Source organism: Belonocnema kinseyi, chromosome 2 (genome assembly GCF_010883055.1).
Source record: "Belonocnema kinseyi isolate 2016_QV_RU_SX_M_011 chromosome 2, B_treatae_v1, whole genome shotgun sequence".
Taxonomy (NCBI): domain Eukaryota; kingdom Metazoa; phylum Arthropoda; class Insecta; order Hymenoptera; family Cynipidae; genus Belonocnema; species Belonocnema kinseyi.
This window is the reverse complement of record NC_046658.1, coordinates 159112264-159138620: the sequence shown is the minus strand read 5'-3', so window position 1 is coordinate 159138620 and position 26357 is coordinate 159112264. Positions and strand designations below refer to the sequence as shown.

Here is a 26357-nt window from a genome sequence, read left to right as displayed (position 1 = left end):
CGCTTTTTAACTCCAAAAGGGCCTAATGGCAACGAACTTCACACTGACAAATATCGATTTCAGGAGGCATTGATTCTAAAATTCTGTCAATTGAACCGCTGGCGAGCATAAGGGGTTTCAATTTTTTAAAATTTTCTAATTTCAATTTTAAAGCCTAATACTTGTAGAGAATTTCAAGGCGCACCTTTTTTCATCTTGCAAAAATTTATAGGTTTTGTAATTTTTGAGATAATTGATAAAAAGTGGATTTTTTGAAAACGAAAAATTTCAATCTTTTTTCACTTCAACTCGCGTCAATTTAGCCAATTTTCATCATTTCCCAATTTTCGAAAGATTTTCTAGCTTAAGCGTAGGTATCAAGAAAAAAGTGGTTGGATTTTACAACTCATGGTTGTCAAAAACATCCACTTTTCCATCAGGAAAAACATGCAAAATGAACGCTTTGCTGATTTGGAAATTTTTTGGCTTTCGCATTTTGCCTTTGAAACATTTTTCAAAATTCTGCAGAAGATCTTCACACTTCTCGACCATTGTGAATGAAGGTGAACGAGCATTGCGAATCATTTCTACATATTCAGCTTCAGTTTCATTTCGTTCTAATTTTTTCAGCTTTTGCGAATATGTGCCAAAATTCCTATCGCACTGGCAATAGGAATGGCCTCGAACTGGAAACACATATTTAATCTCGCTATGCAAATAAATGGACAATAATACCAAAAAATGAAACACTGTGTAGTTTTTATTTCGTCCCGGACATGAGTCTGAAAATAATGTTATGCTGTTGAACTTGTCTTTAGCAAATTCTTTTAATACCGCGTATTTGATAAAACTGCAAACAGAGTTAGCACCCTTCTTTAGAATTCCCTCAAGAATAGGGAACATGTAACTCTGGTTCTTAGTATGTACATGTACGTTAAATAGAAAAAGCCATGCTAAACGTAGGTAAAACTGCGCGGACACGGGTATTTTTCGTAGTGGCAAATTCTGTGCAAAATCAGAATCACAGCATAGACTATTATTTTCAGAGAGTATTTGCTTTTTTAACTTCAAATAAATTTCAGCATTGTTTTTGTGATTAATTACTTCTTCGTTTACCTCTCCATTTATCTCGTTTTTGTAGCAAGTATTGCACACGTCAGTTCTAGGTAATTTAAAACTGAAGTCAACATTTCGGTTAAAATACTTAAAATAAACGGTTTGATTTATTATCAATTTAGCCCCCGTTTTTTCTTTATAATATTTTCCGAATAATTTGTAAAGTTCTACAAAATTTAATGAAGGATTATCAAAATTTTTTAGGTTAGTAGAATTTCGTTTGTAATGTGAACTGTGATGTGGAATTGATTCGCAATGCTCTTCAATCATTTTTTTTTAATTTTCTGTTAATTTAAGACAACTTTCGCGTACTCCACCTGCCAAATTTTTTAAAGGCTGCTTATTTAAAATCTTTTTTTGAACATTTTCAACTCTTCTTTTGCCCAAACATAGAAAAGCACAACAATATTTCTTACAAATCGGAACATTTTCTTGGTCAGTAGGAAATAAATATATCCAATGAATTAACCGTCCTAGTTTTTCACCTGCATTCGTTTGGATAGGACCCTTGCATTTTAGCAATCCTCTGAGAAACACATTTTGTTCATTATAGTTCCCGAGATTCCAAAAATTTGTATGTACTTTTTCTTGTTGCACATTTGAAAACTTTTGGTAACATTTTTCTCCACAGCAGGATTCAATAGGTTTGAAAGATCTCTCTGGGATTAGAATATCTTTAGCAATACCGTCTTTTTTAGTTTTAGACTTTTTAATGTATTTTTTCCCCTAACGAAATAACAAACAATGCTATTAACTTCGTCATTAAAAATTTAAAATAATTACTTTAGACTATCTACATATTATATATAGTTCAGTAAAAGAAGTATTTAAAAAATCAAGAATGAAAAAAGTCATAAAATATTAAATTTATGATTAAAATTTATTTAAAAATTGTGTTGACGGTTTCCAATCGTACCTGATTCCTGGAACATTTTTTCTTATTTTTAATCCGCGAATCTTCATTTCTAGTTCTTTTTCTACCTTGTTTAATTTAATACCTTTTTCTTTTAATTAAAATTCTCAAAAATATCTCAAAAATCTCAATAATCTCAAAAAAAAATGCTTTTCCAACTATTATGAGAAGCAATCACTTCGCTGATTCTATGCTTTATTTGTAGAATTTCATAGAAGATGACAAAAAAAGTTACTTTCGTGCATTTTTTTCGCAAGATTGACTTGACCTTCACGTCGTTCCCTGCAGCGCATACGTAGCCGGCCAGGCATGTTTTTGGGCAGCGTCAAGATTACCGCTTGGATTTTAACACATTCATAATTTTTGAACTATTAATCCAATTGATCTGAAACTTTCCAGAAAACATCTTTGAACCTTAATAAACAACTTTCTCACTGAAAGCTTTCCGTAGCTTAAAATTCGTTCGCTAAACGAGGCGCTTGAAAGTTAAAATTCATTATTTTTGCATTGCCTCAAAAAAAAAAATAACTTTTTTGTTTATTGCAATATTCTCGTTTTTCTTTCTTAGATAGTTTCAGAAGACTTAAACACGTACTTTGTATTGGGGAAATCGGGAAATGATAAAAATTGGCTAAAATAGCGCGAGTTGAAGTGAAAAAAGATTGGAATTTTTCGTTTTTGAAAAATCCACTTTTTACCAATTATCTCAAAAGCTATAAAACCTATAAATTTTTCCAAGAGGAAAAAAAGATGCGCCTTGAAATTCTCTACAAGTATCAGTCTAAAATTGAAATTAGAAAGATTTTTAAAATTGACGTTCAGGACAATACTTCTCAGGCTGAATCCGGCCGTGTCCCCTTTTGGTCGCCAGCGGTTCAATTGTAAAGCGCCTATCCGCCAAAATGATTTTTTCGATTGCTACGACTGCGTCATCTGTAATGACGGTTTTTGGCCTGTCTACACGCTTGTCATCATGAACTTCTCCGCGTCCCTCGAGAAAATATGTACGTCATCGACGCACCATTTGCACACTCATGCATTTGTCGCCGTAAACATGCACTAATTCAGTGTGAATTTCGTTGCCATTAGGCCCTTTTGCAGTTAAAAAGCGAATAACTGCACGCAACTCACAAGTGGACACGTTTTTCACAGGTAGCTCCATGGTTGCCGAGCCGGTACTGATGAAAAAAAATTTTTCGGCAGCTAAGACCGGTTCCGCTCTTATCGGTATATCCTAAACTAAAGCTATGTTCGGTCCCAGCTCGCTAGAGCTCGTATGTTATTAGTTTGACAATAAGTTTCGATAAAGTTATTATTAATGATCAATCCTAAGAATATTTTGTCGCTTTTATAGAAGGGCTTTCGATGAACCTCAATGGAATATAGAATCTTTCATAACTGAAGAGCAAATAAAAACTCCCCTGAACGTAGTTGCACATCTGGGCATCTGGGGAAGTTTCATTATTTTAAGACTGAATTTTAGCTCATTTTGAGAGTTTTGGACTGCTGAACCAAACTCTCATCCACCTGTACACACGTGAAAACAATTATTCGCTTTGCGATATCAGACCTAGTAATTGTCAAGATTTAAACTATTTGAAATAATATACAGCGAATTTTCTTTTATTTAACAGCGCGGATTAGTCACTTAAAATAAAATTACTACCTAATGCAACTTGCAAATCTTATGTTAGGCATGGCCTTCGACATTTAAACTAAATCCGAGACGTGAAGAAAAAGTCATGACCGACTACATGTACAATAAAGCCAAATGCATAATTGAATAACTTTAATCTTTCCCAGTTAATGTAGAGAAATTTTTGTTGTACACCCAGGCATCAATATTTTCACGCAGCCGGTCACGACTTGGTTATTACCTCCCGCCTTTAATAGTTTTAATTTTATGTTGGTTATGACTAGGCTATGACTTGGAAACTATACTTCGCAAGGTACAAATTATCTTTTAAGGTACTAATACGCACTGATAAATGAGAGGAAATAAAAATTTAAGTAATTATTATTATCACTTACCTGATTATCAACATCTATTTCATCCAAATAACGCCCGAAAAATCATCTTGACAGGTGACTGATCTTTCTAAAACAATACTTCACGCTGCTCGAAATGAGAAAGAATAGTCTGAAAATGATGAATTTCCCCTAGATTCTCGAAATGAAACTGCGTGGCTCATTATTCTGCCAACTCAAAAGAACACCTATTTTGGTGTACGTTTGAGGATCGGTTTTTTTCTCTAAGGAAAAGGCTTGTAGTTCAACGTTACAAGGTTTGATGAAAGATTCTATCGAAGATTCTCTATTCATTGAAACTGACATATGTCTTACGTTTCAAATATGCAAATGATATGTCGAATCCACTTTTAATTAAAGAAGATTAGGATTATTTGTTCGATATTAATATGAATTTAAATTTTAATTAATTGGAAGATGCAGGAATCGATAATGAATATAAAAAGAAAGATGTCAAATATTGGAAGTCGAGGAAGAAACTCAAATTGACATTTGACACAGTTCAACGTAGGTTCAAATAATTAAATTCAAAGCTACAATTATATGAATACAGTGACGGATCCAGAGAAGGCGTTTAGGGGGTTCACCCCCCCCCCCACGTTTGGCCTTTCATATTAAAGACTGATGCCGCTGAGCTATGCATGGGATATACATATATATTTTACCCCCCCCCCATATTTTTCTGGGTGCGCCCCTGTATGGATGGGAGGAACAGGTCACAAGTGATGAAACTCGAGCTGAGAAACTCTAAAAAATATCTGAATATACCTTGAACCAGTTTCAAGAAGCTTTTTAAAAATCAATAACCGTTCATGATCCCGATATTCGTAGGTGGGCTTTATAATATCGAGATAAGGTTGTTGCCGAATTTACTTGAAGCTTCTGTAAAATGGTTCACGAATTCAAAAAAAAACACAGAACTGTTTCCAGAAAAAGGAGTAAAAAGTGCAAATGACATTACATTAGTTGGGGAAGAGAACCTTTTAAACTCTGACCAATCATGTTTTAGTCTAGAGATGCACACGGGACGAACTTTGCAATTTAAAGAGCAAGAAACAGTTGAAGGATTGGCACAGTCAATACATTCCATGACCCACAGCTACGCTATGCAACCGCTGATTATTACTGCAAGTGGCGTTTTGATATCACCATTGTTGATCGTATTACAAGAGAAGCTTTGCAAATTCTGTCCTCAAGTACTACAAAATCTGTTTAAGTCTGACAATATCCTCGTTTCGTCTTCAAAATCAGGAAAGCTGACCTCTAACCTAGTGACAACATGGTCTCCAGAAGTCTTTCTCCCGTGATATAGCAATAGGAGTGTTCCTTTTTTAGATTAGTGAAGTGTTTAAAATGAGAAAACATTCGAACCAATTGTGGACTTTGAGGAAATATTTGAAAATTCACACTATTCCTGTAGGAACGACAAGGAAGTTTAACCGTTTGATTTCTTCCTCTTCAGGGCTTGGAAAAACTTGATCAGAAACTTTTCTGACATTGCGGCCCTTTATAATCACGATCTCACGATCACGATCTCACGGGATTTAAAAATCTGATCAAGTGATTTTGAGGATCCGGTTGAATACTGCTTTAAAAATTGTGCGCCAATATGCGACTTGTGCAGTTAAGAAGCTAAGAAGTTAAGAAGTTAAGATGTACATGGTGCACAAAACCGCTATTGGTGAAGCAATTTTTTATGAATATTACTTCTGCAAAAGTTACTGCGACGTTTGGAATTTTTTAATTATAACCTCATTATCAGATATGGATTCAGCAACATCAGAAACATTTTAGAAGCATTATAACTCCTCAATCAGCTGACTCATTGTAGCAGAAAAGAGGAAGCCACCACTCGTGTGCTATAAACATACGCCATATTGGATCCAACATCTTGAATTTCGGAATTTTGATCTCATATTTGGATCAAGCTACATCGAAAACCCCTTAAAAGCATTTCAGCTTTTTAATCATCCGACTTGTTGCAGTTGAAATTTGGAAAAATACCCTTCATACAAGAGGGGTAGTTTTTATCCTTAAAGTTGCAAAGTTTCATCAAAATTGGCAAATGATAGTTCCGTAGGTTTACTTGTAAAATTTTCAACTGGATATATTAATTCTTTTAGAAGTTGTTAAAAAAATATGACGGTAAGGTAGGAATCGGGTAAGGATTACATGGCTTTAAGCAGTTAAGGCTACGTGATACTTATACGGTTCCTAGTTTACTGACATTTTTTGTGGTTCATGCCCATTTCAAATGAGATGAGATATCAAACTGAAATTTTTGATAAATAAGGAAAAGTGACTAAAGAACGTTTATATACTAATAAATTATTACAGTTACAACAAATATATCATTTTCAGGACAATTTTTGTTGGTAAAGTAGGAATCGCATAAGTGTCACATGCCCTTAATGGATTCCTTCACTTAAGTTACAATAAAATATCGGTGTAGAACATCAGTATTGAATAATTTATTAATTTATGATATGGCGAGTAAAATTGTAACAGAAATATTGATATTCATATGTACATTGAAGAAATAATAATAATAGTAAATGATGGACATCTGATGTAATAAGCTTATGAATTAAGTACTTATAAATATTTTTGGCATCATTAGCAACAAACTTGTGATTCATTTAATTATATTGACAAAAATAGTTCAACAGGCACAATCATAATTACAAAATATAAACAAGAACCAACAACTGTTGAGATAACAAGAAGTGCGACAAGAACTTACAGATTGTACGTAATATAAAACTGATAAATACATATTTACACATTCGCGGACAAAAACGTCCATAAGGCCATGTAATATCCAATTTCTATTTTACCGACCTTCTTTCGGAATTGAATGAAGGTAAATTTTTGTGCAAGAACTCGGTAAAGAAGGAACGGGAAAACTATTACTTGGCCTTAAATGTACAGGATATTCAATAAAAATAAGGACACTATTATTTATTATCTTCTTTGCCACAATAACTAACAATCACAGCGCTAGGAATTAAAAATATAAAAATCACAATTCCAATTATCGTATTCATCACTTTCTTTAACCATAATTGCACACAATAAATTATTCCTGATTTCCTCCTAATACGTGTCTTGATGGCGCTTCAAAAGATTTAATCTGGTATGATTCCTACCTTACCGACATTTTGTTCTAGACTATTTAAATTAAACAGGAAGTGATAGATCGAGTCTAAAGCTTTGGAAAATGAAAAAAAGGCACTGAGGAACATTTACGTAATAATAATTTGGTACAATTGAACAAAAAAATTTTAATAAAAAATGTCATTAGCACATCAACTTTCGTTAGTCCTTTTCTTAACTTTCCTAAAATTTAAGCTCAATTAAATCATTTCGTGTGAAATTGGTAAAGTCTGAAAAAAATGTGGGTAAAACAAAAATTACCCAGACATACCAACTTTTTATCTAAAAAATATTTTTTGATCGTAAAATGCCTTCTCTTCGTTTGTTTAGATTTTTTAAATTTATTATTTATTATCACTTTTTACTAGTAAAAAGACCATATAAAAGAAATTTGCGATAATTTTTAGATAGGTATTGTTTTCCAACCTTAAGTTTTCCAACATGTTTTACTGCGTCCTTCAATTTCTAACTGATTTAAAATTAAATTCTTATCAACCATGTAAAGCGATATTTTTTCGTTTTTATTTTAAGCCTCTTCTTTATAAAATAAATAAAGTAACAAATTATGTATATTTTAAAGCGAGAGCAAATTACTTGTTTAATGTTCCGGTAGAAAAGAGACAAGCGATTTAATGATATAGTAAGAACGATTAAGCTCATAAATGGACAAAATGGCTTTGAAATCAGAACACTAAAGTTCTAGAGGAAGAAAGATAGCAATAAAAATAAGGAAACGGAATTACGTAGCAGATACATATTGAACGTAAGAGAATTGGTGTAGCAACTTAAGGTACAGAATCCAATTAACAAACTGACTCTTAAAACCCCAGTAAGGAAAATTGAGGGCCCGGATCAAAGGACCGGTTAAAACTTTAGGGTGTTTAGATTAAATTGATTTCTTACACTTTGAATTTAAGGGATGTTTATCGTCGTTCCACTATAGATAACAAAATGTTAAAATCAGGCCCTACAAGTCTTCATGCATTTGCTTGTGACTAAGTGTTCACGGTTTTGGATACGAAGTACCAGCACACGTCCACTGACGGCGCTGCATTTCCTCTAAATACAGACAAATCTGCCGCCAATTATGAGAAGCCCACATTCATCAAACGCTTGAATGTGGCTTGTCATTGACGGCAGACTTGTATGAGTTAAGGGAAAATGTATCGACATCAGCGGACGTGTACTGGTACTTCGTACTCAAAGCCACTAAAGCTTTGCAACAAGCCTACGAATGGAGGCATCTAAGGGCCTGGTTATAACCGCTTCTTTATTCTGGACCCTCAATTCAAGAACAAGAGAAAATAATAATGACATTCTGAGGATGATAGATAAAAGAATAGATCAGATAGAGTTATAGATTAAGAGGACTCAGCCGATTCTCAAACATTTTGACGTGTCCAAATGACAAGTTACCATCTCGGCAGAACCAAATAAAATGGTTCCCTACTTCAGAGGACGTTGGTGTTCCCAATACTATTTACATGGGATTCTTAAGCTTCCATGTTTTGCCAACCGAGATGGCACGTTTTTATTTCGTCCAACCAAGATGCAACCTTATAATTTGAATACGCCGATATATGGAAAACTACTATCAATTAGATCAAGATGTAATGGAAGAGAATATTACTTAATAGTTGTCTAACAGACGTCGATTAACATTTTAAAGGTTGGCGATTTACCTGCAGTTATCAATATGAAATGTGTAGCTACTATAACACCAAACTTGCTAATGCAAGATAATATAAGAATGCCTCTCTTCAAAAGTAGGCACTATATCACCAGAAACACGTCTAAAATGTGCAGAATAAAAAGAGCAAAGTCTAATGACCAAGAGTACCACAAGCGAATCTTTTTAATCTGTGCCATCATCTTGGACCTCATACTTAATCAACCTATGTGATAAACTCGGTATGGCCGGATGCTAATCTTTATCATATTTTATCTGCATCGATTAACATAAATGTTCTCTATTTTATTTGTGTGTGCATGATTTGAATTTACACTTGGATCTTTGAGCTGCAATCCTGTTGAAACTATAAAACCTGCAGTATTGATTCGAATTTTCAACTATACAGCATGGTTTTTCTTTAATTATTAATTATGTGCAAGTGAAACAGTATAATCGTCAGAATCAATCTTAACCAGGGCATCTCGACATTAATTATTGAATTGATCACCGAATTGTTGACTGAGCAAACTTTATTTGAGAAAATAAATTTGACAGCAGACCAATAGTTGAGAAATAGCCATGTTCTTTGAATTTTACAGGTGCATTGAAAAAAAACCAACAACGTAAAGTTTCAGCCTTAAAATAAATTATTTTCTTTAAATTTCAGATTTCCTTGCAAGCCAATAGTTAATTAGCAATTATCCGATAATGGAAAAATATAATATTTTTTGAAAATGAGGAATCGGCAGTTGCGTTTTCCACGATGTTCTTGAAGATTACTTTACCGACCGAAGACAGTAGCATAATTAGCATATGGTTCAAATGGTGATTTTTGAAAAGAAGATCTGTGATAAGTCTTGACCTTATAAAAGTTTGAAGTACAAAAAACGTTGAGTTATTTTTTGTTTTTTTGTCAACCGAAAACGATATTTCTAAGGCTAATTCTATAGTCAGGCTTTGATACTTTGATTTCTGATGTGGTCAGAAATGATAGAATTTGTAAACGAAGCCATTCAAATGCTGAAGAAATTTTTAATCAATCTCCCTATCAACTTCACAAAGGTAAGTTTATACTATATCCAACGGATATCCCACAGTTCTCCTTCAAGAGATAAATTTAGATATAAGATGCAACAAAAATGTAACAGCTGGAGAAACAATCAAATCCAATAAAAAATAAAATAATTGTAAATTATTATATCATTCTAATGACCAGATACATCTACCTAAACATTAAAAAAAAACACAAACTTATTTGGTCAACATAACTTATGACGTTCATTACGGAAATGAAAACCTTAAGAAACTATAACAATTCGGTTACTTTTTCAAACGAATAAAAAAAACTTTTCAGAATAACACTATTTCCAGGAAAAAAATAGTTTTTCAGGGGTTTATGTATCAAAATGATCACTAGACTTACTAAACTTTAGAGTATTCTTTAAGTTTAATCTTTAGCTTCGCTATAAATAATTTAAGTTAACAAATATATAAATAAAAAAATGTTAATCTGTTGTTATCTGAAAAAACCTCTTTTCCACCTTGTATATATAAAAATAACTATTAAAATTATCATATACCATAAAAATTCATCGCTTCAATAAGTCAGATAAGTTATTTGCAGATATTTGACAACAAAGAATTATTTTTGAAAAAAATTAAGAAAATTGACATATCGCTGTAGAAAGCTTGATCAGCTATGCAGTTTAAAAGAAAATAAATTGAAAATATCGCTTTTCACGTTTGAAAATAATTTAATAATCTTTGATTATAAAAATATTTTTAAACTCGCCTATAGGCTACAGACCTTTTCATAAAGTAGATTTAAGATCTTCGCTAGTAAAAGAAGTGGACATTAATTAAATAAATTCATAAACGCTGCAGAAGAAAATAGACGGAAATACAATTGAAGCACCTCAACACTTTGCCTAGTTCATTTATACGATAAACACATAGAAATATAAAAGAATTATGACTGCGAATGCTTGAAAACAATATGTACAAATAAGGTTTTAAACTATTATGCCGCGGTACAAAACTTTTGTTTGTTTAAAAGATCTTAGTGAAAAAAATGTATACATTACACATTTTTACGCAGCTGATTAAGACTCTTCTAAGACATCACAATGATATCAACAATACACTTCTTATAAGTATAACTATATACATTAGATTTGGTCGAAGATACAACAATTTTGAAAATCTCTAATGACTTTTCAAAACAAAAAATAGTCCCCCTGTGTTTTAGTTAGGCAAAAAGTTTTTGAATATTGCAAATTACAACAAGTTACTTGATAGATACAAAAATTATGGTTGTGTTTTTAAAGTATCATTTTTGGTATTAAGCACTAATATAAAATTGAAATAAATCAATTTTGTTTAGGTTCAAATTTATTGACAATGGGCAGAAATGACATTTCTAAAGATTGAGTTAATTTTGAAAAAAAGTTTTGTTTATAGTTTTATGTATCACATTTCCTTAGGTCTCGAAAAAAATGTCTCAGAAGTAACATTTTTAAAATTTGGGAATTTAGCCGTTTATGACTTTTTCTTGGCTATAGAATTTAAAAATTAAAATTTTTCTTAATTTATCTGTTATATCATCAGAGATTGTACCTTACCGACAGTAGATCAACCCTCCAAACCATGAAGGCAGTTTGGAGGGTTGATCTACGTTATGTTCTTGAATTAAGAGTTCTTATTCTGATCCCTCTAATAGCTTAATTGGAAAAGCACCTGACCGAAAATCAGAAGTTTTGTGGTTCGATTCCCAATGGAGTGAAAATGGAGTAGGATCTTTTTTTCAAGAAATAATTTTAATTTAGAATTCAAAAAGATACTTGTCTGAGGTCCAAGGCGTAAAAATCGAACTAAAGGAAAATGTTTTTAAATTCCAAAAATTAAATTTGTTGCTTTACTTACGAAACAGCAGGACTATTTTTAATTAAAATTTGGTTGCTACCCTAATACAGATGAAAGATCCAGATACATAAACTCTCGAGAGAAATATTTCAGTAAAATTAACATTGGTACATTATTATAAATATTAAAAAATGTCATGGTACCGCAATCGATACACTTGGTACTCGTTTATAAAAGCACACATTTTCATATCAGCCTCGTGATGCATAATTAAGGAGCGTTAAAGAACATTCTTATTTTTACGATGAGGTTAAAAAATAAGTAAATCAAGTAAATGACATACGATAACTCAGTGGAAAATGAAGAGACTCATCTAAAATTCACAGGACTCAGACGATGAAATATTATGTTTAATTTAATCCGACAAACTTTTAAAAATCTTTATTGGTACCAGAAACATAAACCAACAACAGAAACATAGACCCCTCAACTTGAGATTTTTGCTACAATTTTCCTAGGTCGTAGCACGAGTTGAATTCAATGTGCGAAATTGGTAACAATGTTTAATTTGTTAAAAAAGTTTTTCATGTAATATTTTTTGGTTTTGAATCATCGTGCCTTATTTATGACCGAGCTATTGTATACCAGTGATGTTGACAGCATCATCTATGTAGCAAGAATCATGTCTTTCCATTAAAAATTGATAACAGGGTATAAGTATAAAATGTTTGGTGTCTTATCATGCATCCAACTCTCATTATCACAGGACATCTATATAAATGCTTTTTACATCGAGAGGATGTTGATCTAAGTACATCCATAAATTATAGTTCAGAATAAAGAATTAGAACTTAAAATTTTTCAAAGTAAGGAAATTGCATTGAAGTCACTAGATATTGACGCTTCAGGTCTTCTTTCATTCATTTGAATGTCTCCTGTTATATTGTTGCTCGAGTTTTTGAAACAATGTGTTACACCTGGTTGTATATTCACATATCTTGATGCCGTTTTTGTATCATCACTAATTTTGTCTCTGTATCTCGATGATTGATTTAATAATGGCTTTGTACTTTCTAGCTCGTGCTTTTTGGAATTGCTAACCCCATTTAAATCATTCGCCTCATTTGCATCATTTGAATTATTTAGATCCAATAAGCTAGGGCTTGTTTGTAAAAATTTTAAAATTGAATTGGAATTTTGCTGTGGCCAAGGCAAAGGAAAAGAAAATTTTGGACCATCTAGTGGCAATTGCATTGCCATTTGTCCAGTGGGTTCTAATTGAACACTAGACAAAGGTACATCTAAACATGGAAAAAGCAGACGTGGGTTGGTAGCTAAGAATTCGACTATTTCTGGTGCAGTAGGTCTTTTTGTATGATCCACCGTCCAGCATGAACGAATGAGACCTTCCCTGAAATGTAAATGGTTAATTGAAAACATTGGTCTTAGAAGGCGCCATGCGAAAGAGGGTTTCATAGCATTTCAGGATGCTAATTAGGTCGCTTAAATCTGCCCACTTCCTCTAACACACCCATCTCTGTCCTTTCCTTTTTTTATCTTCTCATGTTCTACTCGATCCAATCCTATCTGATGGTTCCTATCCCTCCACCTATTTACCCTCCTCTTCCCTTGTTTCCCTCCTTGACGTCGTACACCCCCCCCCCCCCCCCCCCCCCCCAACTTACCTTAAACCACTTTCAGTGCCCTCTTTTATAAGACCCAAACTAAGTTGCTGTTTTCAATGAGTAGAAACTGTTTGTAAATCAGTCACTTTGGCTGATTTAAATTTAGAATGTAGTTTATATTTAGGGTTTCGTAGCCTCAAGCGAAAACAGTAATTCTTTTTATCGAGCATCCGTATGTCAGTCAGTCTATCGTACTTTTTTTTAGGAGGTAAAGCAGAGGATGAGGTAGAAGTTGTGAGAACAATTATGGGGAGTAGTGGGGGCGAAGTTGAGTTGGGAGGGATAGTAGGGATGAGGAAGGAAGTATTTTAAGTAGAAGAGGAGTAGCTGAAAAGGGGTGATAAAGTGGGGATTAAGTAGGGGAGGGGGTAATAATAGTGCAGAATATGGTGGGAAGGAAGAGAGAAGATCAGGTGAGTAACGGACGAAGAAGATGAAAAGAATGGAGAAGTAGGTATAGCCATCGTCTGAAAAGTTCCACGATCGGGCTTTTAGGAGAATAACTTTTCTCGGAAAGTAGTTCCCCCACCACTGGCATACTCTCAAGCGTAGACGAATTGGGTAAGCTCTTTTTCAATAATACTGAGTTAAAATTAAAGAGTCGTTCAGGAGTAAAAGTGTAATTTTGTAGAATCTTCGCCTCGTATTATTGAAAAAGTATAATCTGAATTTCGGGCGAGTAAATGAAGGCGCAGGAGTAGGGGAAAAGCCTGAACCAGTTGCTCCAGAATGTGCGATTTGTCGGCCCCCACCACTCTCCCGTATGGAAGAAAAACATTCAAACGCAGCTATTATGAGTTTTTGAGTGAACTGAAGTTCCCAGGGTGTCAAGAGAATAAAGGAAAGTTCAGGGGAAAATTCTAAATGATTTTTTGGTAATGAATTCTAAAAGAAAATTGTAAAAAGATTATAAAACGTTTTTTATTATTTCGTAAAATTTTTAAAAAGTATTTCAAACATTTTGAAGCAAAGTTTTGCAATTTCGCTATAATACATCATTTCAGAAAAATTAAAGAACATAATTCTTATTAAGCCTTCTTCTGCAATTATTATACATATTTTTTTAGTACATGTTGGTTTAAAAAATGTACGTTCAAATTTGAGTGAATTTCAGAGATATTCCAAAGTTCTAAAACGATTAAAAATACTTAAATCTTTTTAAGAATTTTTAAGCATTTTTTTAGGTTTTACAAAAATAAAAAAAATTCTTTTAGATTACTGGGAAAAATTGAAGTAATTTTTTATGTCGCAAAAATGATTTCAATATATTATTTTTAAATATTTTAAAACATTGCAAAGATTTACATTTTTTTAAAGAATTCGAAAAATTCCAAAGGTATTTTTTTTAATTTTGCAGGATTAAAAAAAAGAAAAATTTAAATAATTTTTAAGGATTAGAAGGTTTAAAAGGTCTGACAAGAATAGAAAAAAAGATTTTCATAATAATGGTGTGAAGAATTTTAATGATTTTCTATTTTGGAAAATGTACTTTAAAAGAAAATTAAAGAAAATTTTTAAACACATCAAATGACTTCCTGAAGTTTCGATGATTATCAGACAATTTTTTACACTATGAATGATTTTTCAAAATTTTTATAAAAATTCTAGACGGCTAAAAATACTTTGAATATTTAAAAAAATTAATTTTCAACCAACCAGACATTTTTAAGCAAAATAATTTGATTTCCAAAAAAAATACATGGACTTTCAACCATTTTATACCAAAAGAAAAGAATTTTTACCAAAAAATTCATTTTTAAACCAAGAAATTAATTCCTAATTAAAGTAGATGAATTTTGAAGCAAGAAAAATAATTTTTTACCAAAAATGATAAATTTTTAACTGACAGCGGTAAATTTTTCAGCAAAAAAAACACAACAATTTTTCAACAAAATTGTTAAATTTTTAAATAAAACAAAAAGTTTGAACCAAAAATGATACATTTAAATTTTCAGTTTGAGAAAATGTTTTTTTAACCAAAAGAATCGCATTTTCAAAAATAATTAAGTTATCAACCAAAAAATGAATTTTTAAACAAAAAGAATGAGTTTCTATTCGAAAAAGATGAATTTTCAGCTTAAAAAAATAATTTTTTTTAAATTTCGACAAACTTGTTAAATTTTCAGCTTTATAAATGAATATTGCAAAATTTAAAAAAAGTATTTGCCCAAAAAGGGAATAGTAAATTTTCAGATAAAAAAATTCGTTTTCTACAAAAAAAGTTTAATTTTCGATTGGAGAAATAGGGAATGAGTTCTGAATTGAAAAATATAAATTTTCGAAAGTTTTCTGTTTAACTTGAAAGACATAGTATTTTTCATTTTTAAAATTAATTTATACAGAGTGCAGTTTTTATTCGAAACGTTACAATGGTTTTTTGTCGGTTTCTATTCAAAATTAATCTGTTTTAGTACAAATTTCATCTTTCCAGGATAAAAATGCAATTATTTGCTAGAGAAAAAACCATTTAGTTAAAAATGTATCCTTTTTCGATTAAAAAAGTCATCTTCTTGGATTGTAAATTAATTTTTTCCCCGTAGAAACTTAATTTTTGTTTAAAAAATTCATATTTTGATCATGAAAAGTCAACTAGAATCTTTGTTGATTAAAAATTCAGCAATTTTCTTTCAAATAAAAATTAATCTATTTTGAGAAAAATTTAATCTCTCTTTTAATAAAAATGCAAGTATTTGGTGGAGAATTCAAGAATTTTGTTGAAAATTCATCCTTTTTCGTTAAAAATTCGTCTTTTTAGATTACAAAATCAATCATTTTTGTTAAAAACTTAGTTATTGTATAAAAATTCATATTTTGACCGCGAAGTCAACTGACATTTTTCTTTAACAGAAAATTTAACTATTTTTTCGAAATTATCATTTTGATTAAAAATTTTTTCTATTTTAGTAGAAATATAATTTTGTTAAGAAATCATTTTTTTCTTAAACATTTATATTTTTAGTTCAAAATTAATTTTTTTGTTTAAAAATTAAGTAATTGGTAAAAAATAGTATTTTTTAATTGATCATTCAACTACGTGGGTGAACGTTAAACTACATTGTTAAAAATAAATTTTTTGAATGAAGGCTTATGTCTGGTTAAAAGTTTGACTGTTTACACAAAGTGTTTTTTTTTTAAATTAATTTTTTAATTGAAAATGTGAATTTCATTTTTTTAATTTTAACCTTTTTTAGTTGTAAATTCTGCGTTAAAAAAAAATTTTTCTTTGTTTCAAATTTCATGCTTGTGGGTAAAAATGCATCATTTTGTGGAAAATTAATTTTTTTCAGGAAAGTCTTATTTTGGTTTAAAAATTCAATTTTTGTCGACAAAATTTGTCTTTTGGCTTGAAGGTTTAACAATTTAGCTACACTTTTATTTATTTCTAAAGTGAAAAACCTTTATTTGTTGAAAATTCGCCTTTTTGTTTTTATAATTCATTTTTTTTTGTATAAATTTAATATTTTTTGATTGAAATATAAACTATGGTACTTTTTTGCTGGGAATTGATCTTTTTCGGTTCAGTTGAAAAAAATTTAAAATAAATGGGAAGAATTAGATGAAATTTATAAAAAATCTACATAAATTGGAAAAGCAATCAAGTGAATTGAAAACCATTCAAAAGCATGGAAAAATTAATTGAATATTTAAATTTGAATATTACATATTTATCAATATTTGAGCATCTCTTCGAATTTTCGAAACCCTACGAAATCTTGAAAACGCCTAAAAATCTTTTACAATATCCTCAAGTATTTCAAATCTATTTAAACACCATAAAATTATTGAAATCAATAAAAAGATTTTTTGTAATCTTTTAAGATAATCCAAATTTTTTTAAATCCTTTACACTCATTTACAAATTTTTAAATATCTTGGAAATGCCAAGAAATTAAAAAAAATACGTTAAAATATTTTAAATCCTTTAATCATCTTATCAATTGATTCTCAGAATCAATTAAATTAAAAAATTTTAACCCAAAAATCCATTGAATTAAGTAGCAAAGAGTAAATTTATAAAAATTCAAGAAAACTAAAAAACTTTCAGTAAATTCCAGTAAATTTAAACTCCCTTGAAATAATTCAAATCCTCGGAAATCTTTTAAAATATTCTAAAATCCCATACTTCCTGTAAAATCGTTTCATATCTGTAAAAATTCTAGAAAATTGTTTATCCTATGATATTTCAAAAACTTTAAAATAACTTCAAATTAATGAAATTAATAAAGAAATCATTGAAATCTTTTTAAATTCCCTAAGACACTTTAAATTAAAAGTTTAAGAGACCCTAAAATCTTAAAAATTTCTTAAAATTATTAAAAGCTATTAAAAATGTTGCGGAACCGTTATAAATGTTAATTATTATTTAATAATAAAAAAGTGAAAAAGAAAACAAAATACTCACAATTGCGGCTTAAGTCCTTTTGGAATAGCTAGAGAATTTCCAGCTTTCACATGATCAAGCACTTGATTATTACTCATTCCTTGAAAAGGAAAACTACCAAATGTGATAATTTCGTATAAGAGAACACCATACGACCAAACGTCAGAAGCTGGTGTAAAAATCCCAAGACCCAACGATTCTGGCGCCATCCATCGCACTGGGAGCATCCCTGAAATTATACGCACATACACATACATAGAGTTCTTAAATTCCCGAGAATTTAAAAGAATTTAAAAGAATTTAAGAGAATTGAAGAATTTATGATTTTTAACAATATTTTTATTGTTCAGGTTATATCAGCGGTTGAATATAAATTATTTTCTAGCTCAGACATATTCAGGAATTACAGTGTTTTATACACAAAATTAAAATTTTCAAATACATTAATTTATTTTTAAAAAAAGTTTTCTCTACTTTAAAAGACAACTCTTTAACAAAATACTGGAATTTTCAACAAAACCAACGAAAAAGTGTCATTGTTTATATTTTAGTAAAAAAAGAATGAAATTTATACAACAAAAGAAAAGAATTTTAAAACCAAAAAGACGAATTTCCAACTCAAAAAATAAATAAAAGTTCATTTATATTATTGAACCTTCAAACCAGAAGACAAATTTTCTTTATAAAATTTCAATTTTCAAACACGAAACTTATGCATTTTTACGCAAAAAAAATTAAATTTCAAACTAAAAAATAATTTAAGAAAAAAGCGAATTTTTAACTAAGAAGTATCAATCTTGAAAAATGGAAAAGTTCCATTTTCTGTTAAAAAATAGTTGAATTTTCGGTTGAAAAAGATTGTAGTCGAATTTTTACGACCAAACTATACATTGTTTAACAGGCAATAATTTTCCACCAAAAAAATTGAATTTTCAATCCAAAAAGTATGACTTTTTAACAAAATTTTTGAATTCTCTAGCAAATAGTTGCATTTTTATCAAAAAATATGAAATTTATCTTAAAGCAGAAGAATTTTTATTACGAAAAAGTTGAGTTTTCATCCAAAAAAGATTTCAGTTAATTCAGTACCATCAAAAATTGAATTTTTGTGATAAAAAAATAAGTTTCTACGAAAAAAATGAAATTTTGAATCCAAAAAGAAGAATTTTTTCAACCAAAAAGGAATAATTTTTAACAGAACAGTTCAATTCTCTACCAAATAGTTGCATTTTTATCCCAAAAAGATCAATTTTGTACTAAAACAGATAAATTGGTAATAAAAAACAAATTTTCTTTTATGAATGGAACTTTCATAAAGAAAATATTTCAGTTCATTTTTCAACACCAAAATATACATTTTAAACAAAAAGTAAATTTTCTACGAAATATTAAAGTTTTCATGAAATAGTATAATAGCTTGATTTCTAACCAAGCAGTTACATTTTTATAACAAAAATTTAATTTCTGCTAAAACAGATCAACTTTAAAATAAAAAAGACAAATTTTCGAAAGCAGAGTCGAATTTTCAACCGAAAAGTTAACGAAAAAATGCAATTTTCTATTAATTAAAATAAATTCTGAGATTCTCATAAATTCACAGAGAATTTATTTCTCGGTTATATTATCGGTAATATTCTCATTCTCGTTACCGTTCTCAAAGTAATATAACCGGCTCAGAACTCTACACATACACATACCGAAACAGTATTTGTACAATAAATTTATTTTGGTTTTAATTCTATTAATTTAAAAAACAAATTTATAAAAAGTGCTTTTTTTCGGAAAAATAGTTTTTTCTCATAACTTTTCTAGCAGACCATCTTCAATGGAATCGTTACCAAGCATATATATGCGTGGTATGAAGGTGAGCGTTCCGCTTTTTGGGTCCGCTAAAGCATACCTTTTCATCCTTTTTCATGTTTATTTACAATTTAACATACAACTTAAAAATCATTTTATATTATTACAAATATATATTTATGTATTATTATTTAGTCACGTCTTAAAAAATTACAAATTGAAAGCTTTTCGCGGCAACAAGACTTTTTCATTATTGTGCAGCAGGCCACCACACGCAGCTATTCATTCTCTTTTTTTCTTTTTTCATATTTCAATACATGAATAAATACAAATGCATTTACTATAAATATTTAAAAACAAAAAAGAGCATTGTATTTTTAAGAGTATCATATGTGAAAGTGTAAATAAATGTGAAAGGGGATAGAAGTATATGATTTAGCGTGCCCAGGAAACGGTCACTTTGTGGTCCGCTAAGAAATTTTTTATTTAAATAAGCAATTTTTCTCCTTTTTAACTAAAAAAAGTAATTTTAAGCTAGAATGTGTCTGCGTAGCTTCTGAAGTTAATTTAACTCGAGAAAATTCTCAATAGCTAATATTTAGCTTTTTAATAAATAATTAAAGATTGTAAATTGACTATTTTCAACCACACTTTAAGATAGCGTGAGATTTTCTCTGATTGCACCCCACATACAATAAACTAAATTCTTAATCAAATTTTTATTATTTTGTTGAAAATTCAATTATTTAGTTACTTGGTCGAAAATTTAAATCATTTTAAATTTATTTCTATTAATAAAAAAATTATCTCTTTTGGTTGAAAATGCAACACTTTGGTTGAAAATTAATCTTTTTTTGGTCAAGGAAAAAATTTTTTTGGTAATGTTGAACTACATTGAAACAATTTTTTTTTCACTTCTCATTTATGGTTAAAAATTCATTTCTGTGCTTTCAAATTAAAATATTTTGTGGAAATTTTTTAATATTATTGGCTATAATTTTATTTTTTTACATAAAATTAAATAATTTAAATTTGATTTGAAGAATCGCGATACTAGCATGATTTAAGATTAAAATTTAAGAAAAATAACAATGTCAAAACGTTAATAATTAAATATTCAAGACTGAAGTTTTCGAAATTGGGTCATTTGAAATTCAGAGGAATTGAAATTCTATTCTTTATCATTAAAAGCGTTCGAAATCAAACAAATAAAGATTGATAAATTTTCGATTTAAAAAATTTGAGTTTAAAGTGATTAAAATTTAACAATTTAATATTGAAAACTAAATTGAATCTTGCAAAGGTAAAGCTTCTAAAATTCTGGAACTTCAAATTAGCATTAAATTAAAAAATTACAATTTAAAATTAGAAATGATTTTTTAAAAAAACCTTTCGAAATAGTTATTTTAAATCTGAAACGTTAAAAATGAAAAAAAAAATCTACTCCCAAACTTTGAAACTTAAACGAATGCGAGCTTCATTTTATACTGTAAAAAATTTTTGACACCAAAAATTGTGACATTAAAACTTTTTCATAATGAAACTTTATAGAATTTAAATTATTGGAAGTTAATTTAATTGCTTATAAATTAGTAATTTTTAAATTGCTAATAATACTTAACAAAATTTGACGATTTCAATTTTCATTGAAAATTAAAACAAATTAAAGGAAAAAATAAAAAATTTATCCTTGTTTATGAAAATTCAGAACTCTGAAATCGCAAGCAATTAAAATTATCGAACTTATCATTTTATTAATTTATTAATTTCAGATAGTTTAATTTTTATCCTTTTTTATTTTAAACTCAATTTTAAATGTTTTAATTTCAAATCTTCCTTTAGAATAACTATTCATTCTAGAAATTTTCGAATATAAAAAATATATTTTACAATATTAAATGACTTATTTTTAAAATCTTCAACTAAAAATCGGAGAATTTTAAGATCTTACATAGAAAATTCAAAATCAAGGTAAAGAATACAACATAATATTGCTATAATAAAATTGAATTTCTTGACGTTGTACAATTTTATGCTCTTCCATTCGAAATTGCTTTATATTTACATCCAAAATTATTAAATTTAATACTATCAAGGCTTTTAATATGAAATTTTGAAGTACTGAATAGTGAAATGGTCCTAAAATTTTCAATATTTAAATTGGAAATTATAATATATTTAAATTTAAAATTCGAAACCTTCAAAAATCTACTACAATGATAAAATTTCAAGAAAAAAGATTAATTTTCAACGTAAATTGTGAATCTTGTCCCCCAAAAATGATTTTTTAAGCAAATATATCAATATCTAACCATAAAAATAAACTCCCCACCACCACGATTATTTTTCTACTAAAAAGACGAATTTTCAACAAAATAAATAAATTTTCAGTCACAGAACTCACTTTTTAACGAAAATGACAAATGTTTTACCGAAGAAAATGAATTTAAAAAACAAAATTGAATTTGTTAATAAAAAGTTTTATTTCTAACCAAGAAGATTAATTATCTACAAACTAAACGAATTTTTAACAAAATAGTTGAATTTACAAATAAAAAAAGTTAATTGTCAACCAAAAATTGAATATATTCATTATTAGTTATGTATTATTATATTTGCAACCAACAAAAGAAGAATTTTCTACAACATAGTTCAGTTTTTAATAAATCACAAATATTTTTGTCCAAAAAATGAATTTTCCCCGAAATAGTTTCAATTTCAACCAAAGAATTACATTTTTAACAAGGCATATTAATTTTTTGCAAAAAGACGCATTTTCGAATAAATGTGTATATGAATTTTAAACAAAATAGTTGAATTTTCAAAATGTAAATTTCTTGTCAAACATGAAATAGTTCAACATTCATCTAAAAAATGTTTTTAAACAAGTAAGATGAATTTTCAACAAAATAAATCAATTTGCAACCAAACATATACACCTTGAACAAAAATTGGGAATTTTTAACCCAAGAAAATTTATTTTCAACCATGAAAATTAATAATTTTCTACCAGAAAAGTTAAGTTTTTACAAAATGCATAAATTTTTAACTAAATAGTTGAATATTTAACTTTAACCGATTACTTTTCAACCAAATATCGAATAATTAAATTGACATTATACAAAATTAATTTTCAATGAAACAAAGAACGAGTTTTCAATAAAAATGGTACCGAACAAAATTCATTTTCTACATAAAAAAAAAACTAATTGTAACCAATTAAATTAATGTTCAGGTAAAATCATCAATTTCGAACTAAAAATGAAACCGTTAAAATTTTAATTAAAAAAATGTATTTTCAACTGAAAAGACAAATTTTTAACAAAACAGTAAATTTTTCAACTAAAGAAATTAATTATATACCAAAAAGATGGATTTTTAACCAACAGGATTAATTTTCTCCTAAAAAAATACGAACTTTTATGAAAATACCAGAATTTTTCAACTAAAAAAGGGAAAATTTTAAACACAAAATAGAATAGTTGTTTTGTAAATATTTCTATTTTCATATATTCCATACATTTTTTATATGTATACATTTTTAGTTATATTCTGCCTCATTTTATTCTTCAAAATTGTAAGTTTATTGTAAAACTTGGTTTGAAAATCGCGCGCTTTTTTACATCTGGTTCCGGTTGAAATGCAGCCAATCAAAACAGTGTCATTTTCAGAACTTACAATATGCGGTAGCAAATAATATACTTTTATAAAACTTTCTCTTTTTGTAAAAAAAAAACAATCTTTTTAGTAAAAATTTATCACTGCTGAAAAATTGATCTATTTTCCTGAAAATCAATTGTTTAAACTGAAAATTAATCTATTCAATATTTGATTAAAAATTTATCTTTTGTTAAAAATTCAAATATTGGGTAGAAGCTTAATGAACTTTGTTAAAAATGTATTTATTTAAATCAAGTTTTTTTTTAGAAAGCTCATATTTTTTAGCTGAAAATTCAAAATTGAAAAAAGTTGAAAATTTATCTTTTTAAGTCGAATTTATTTCGTTATTTGAAAATTGATTTTTTTGGTTGCAAAATCAACTAAATAATTCAAAATTCATCTGCTTCGTTGGAAATTAAATACTTTTACTTGAACAGATCGGTTTCTGTTGGAAACATTTTTCTGTATCAGATTTTTAGAGTAATTTTTTTTTTAATTTCACGAAAATACGAACCTTTTCTATTAAATTTATAATAGTCGTTCTCATACATCGGCCTTGTCATTCCAAAGTCACCCAATTTTACTATGCGTTGGGCATTTATCAGACAATTTCGAGAAGCTATATCTCTGAAAAAATTTATTAATATTAATTTTTAAAAAATTAATCCCCGCTCTGTATATTTTGTTTATAGAATAATCATTTTTTTATCACGCAATACCTGAACTTGTTCCTTTTGGTGCAAAAATAAATGCATATTTTTTGTTTATTAAAAAAAATTGTAAATTTCTTTATTATTATTTTTTTAATAAACAAATAATAGAAATTTATTTTTTTAGAAATTGGAACAATTTTAGAGGGATGGATCCAAAAAAGAGAAAAAAACATGGGGTTTTTTTATACTTTGATAAGAATCAGTGAGAATACTAAAAAAAGATGATTTCTCTTACCTGTGAACATATTTGAGTTCAGCTAAATAACTAAGTGCTCTAGCAACATCCAAAGCCATAGCAGTCAATTTTTTATTCGAAATCTCGTCGGAATCTTCATAGCTTTGATCATTCACGAGATGCCTTCGAGCGAGCAAATAAGTCTTCAAGTCGCCATAAAGCATAAATTCCATCACAGTTAAAACTGGCTCGCACTTAATACAGACAGCGAGCAGTTTTATGATATTTTTGTGCTCAAATCTTTTCATCACCTCCACTTCACTGAGAAAATCAAGTTTCTCGTCTGTTGAACTACCAACTTTTAAAGTCTTGACTGCCACGGCTAACCAACCCTTTTCAGTGAAAAAAGCCTCTCCTCCATAGACTGTACCAAAAGCTCCCTCTCCAATTTTTCGATTTATTACAACTTTGTCACGAGGGATTTCCCATTTATCGAAACCGGAAGAGTCGGGTTGGAGAAGGTCTATGCCGAGAGACTTCATATATTTTTCTTGCAATTGCATCTTTTTGTCGTATCTGAAATCAATTTTTTTTAGTTGTGGAAAATTAAAATTTTAATGTTATAAAATCATTTTCTATTTTTCGGTAATGTATTTGCAAAAATTTGAGGCAAACTTGCAGAGAAACTTTGCAAAGGAATATTCCTTAGGAGCGGATATTCCCATTAGGCACAAAATTTGGCGACGTCTTTACGACATCTTTACGACAACTTTAGGACATCCTATGTCCATGTCGTTAAGGTGTATTTAGAATATCGTAAATAAGTCGCATAATCTGACGATGTCTTTACGATATCGCAAAGACACCGAAACGACATGGACATAGGATGTCGTAAAGTTGTCGTAAAGATGTCACGATGTCGTAAAGACGTCGCCAAATTTTGTGTCCACTAGGTTTGTACTGTCTTACTTCCCAGTGGGTACAAAATCTGGCGACGCCTTCACGACATCTTTACGATAACTTTAGGACATCCTATGTCCATGTCGTTAAGGTGTATTTACAATATCGTAAATAAGTCGCATAATCTGACGATGTCTTTACGAATAAACAATTTTAGGGCCCTCTTTGCACGCGCTGAGGATACTAACCTATTTAATATTCTTGTGAAGAATGCAAGATCAATATTTAAACATTCGTCGAATATGCAACTACTTTAAGATTCGTTAGACTTTAGAGAACAAACACTATAAAATCCGCCAGTGATGGCAACCCTGGCGGACCGGAGGAACCGAATGGAGCCCATAAAAAGTACCCCTAAAGACCCCATTGGGTCCCCATTCGGTTCCTTTTTTAAAAAATCCAAAAAACAGCAACATCAACTTTTAAACTGTTGAAATTCGGATTCTAGGTTAAATTTTCTATTAGAAACTCACGGAGTAATCGCAATACTTTTTATTGCAGCGTTAAAAATGTAAAATAATGTCATTGACTTCCGCTGAAAGTGACTTCAAGCACATCCATAACAGCTCAAGTAGAATGTTGCGCGCGAAGTTTAAAAATGAAGTTATCTCTGACTTGCATCGCAGCGTTGTTGCCTGAGGTTTCCACTGCGTGGCGCTAGCATCCAGAAAAAATTCTTAAATTTACCGACGAAACGCTTATTAACTGCTACTAAAAGAAGATGCACTTGAAGGCGCCTTCGGCCCATGTGAATGACAGGTATTTTATTTTTTAAAGTTCTTAACGCTGCAAGAAAAAGTATTGCGATTACTCCGTGAGTTTCTAATGCAAATTTTAACGTAGAATCCGAATTTCAAGAATATAAAAATTGATTTTGCTGTTTTTTTTTTAGTTTCTTAAAAAGGAACCGAATGGGGACTTTCTAGAGGCTCTATTCAGTTCCTTCGGTCCGCCAGGGAATGTGGCCGCCATAAGCTACTGTGCCTTTGCCATGGTCGCACGTACCTTGTCCGCGGTTGGTGCTAAATTCAAAATCTGTATTAAAAAGAATTCTGTCATTAAATAAATACTAATTACAAAATGAATAATTAAATATTCATTATTTTGACTAAAATTTTAACTGTTTGCTAAAAATTCATTTTTTATTCTTAGCGAAAAATTAATTTTTTTGCTGAAACTGTAACTATTCCATCTTTATTGTAAATTTTGCTTTTTCTGTTTAAAGTTAAACTATTTGGTTGAAAATTTTTTTTTGTG

At 29.5% G+C, this 26357-nt stretch overlaps 1 protein-coding gene across 5 annotated transcripts in view; it reads right to left on the bottom strand.

The window, feature by feature from the left end:
• Nucleotides 1-11595: 11595 nt before the first annotated feature.
• LOC117167784 (receptor-type guanylate cyclase Gyc76C-like) overlaps nt 11596-26357 on the bottom strand; it is a 96066-nt gene continuing 81304 nt past the window's right edge. For 4 of the 5 annotated variants that reach the window (XM_033352962.1, XM_033352966.1, XM_033352963.1 and 1 more), the window contains 4 exons: nt 24201-24716; nt 23767-23879; nt 17814-18021; nt 11596-13137 (listed from right to left, as the gene is read on the bottom strand). In XM_033352962.1, coding sequence (XP_033208853.1) covers nt 12588-13137; nt 17814-18021; nt 23767-23879; nt 24201-24716 — 1387 coding nt within the window. In that variant the 3' untranslated portion in view covers nt 11596-12587. Of the gene's footprint in view, nt 13138-17813; nt 18022-23352; nt 23378-23766; nt 23880-24200; nt 24717-26357 lie in introns of those variants that run through there. The other variant, XM_033352965.1, reaches the window with a different exon arrangement.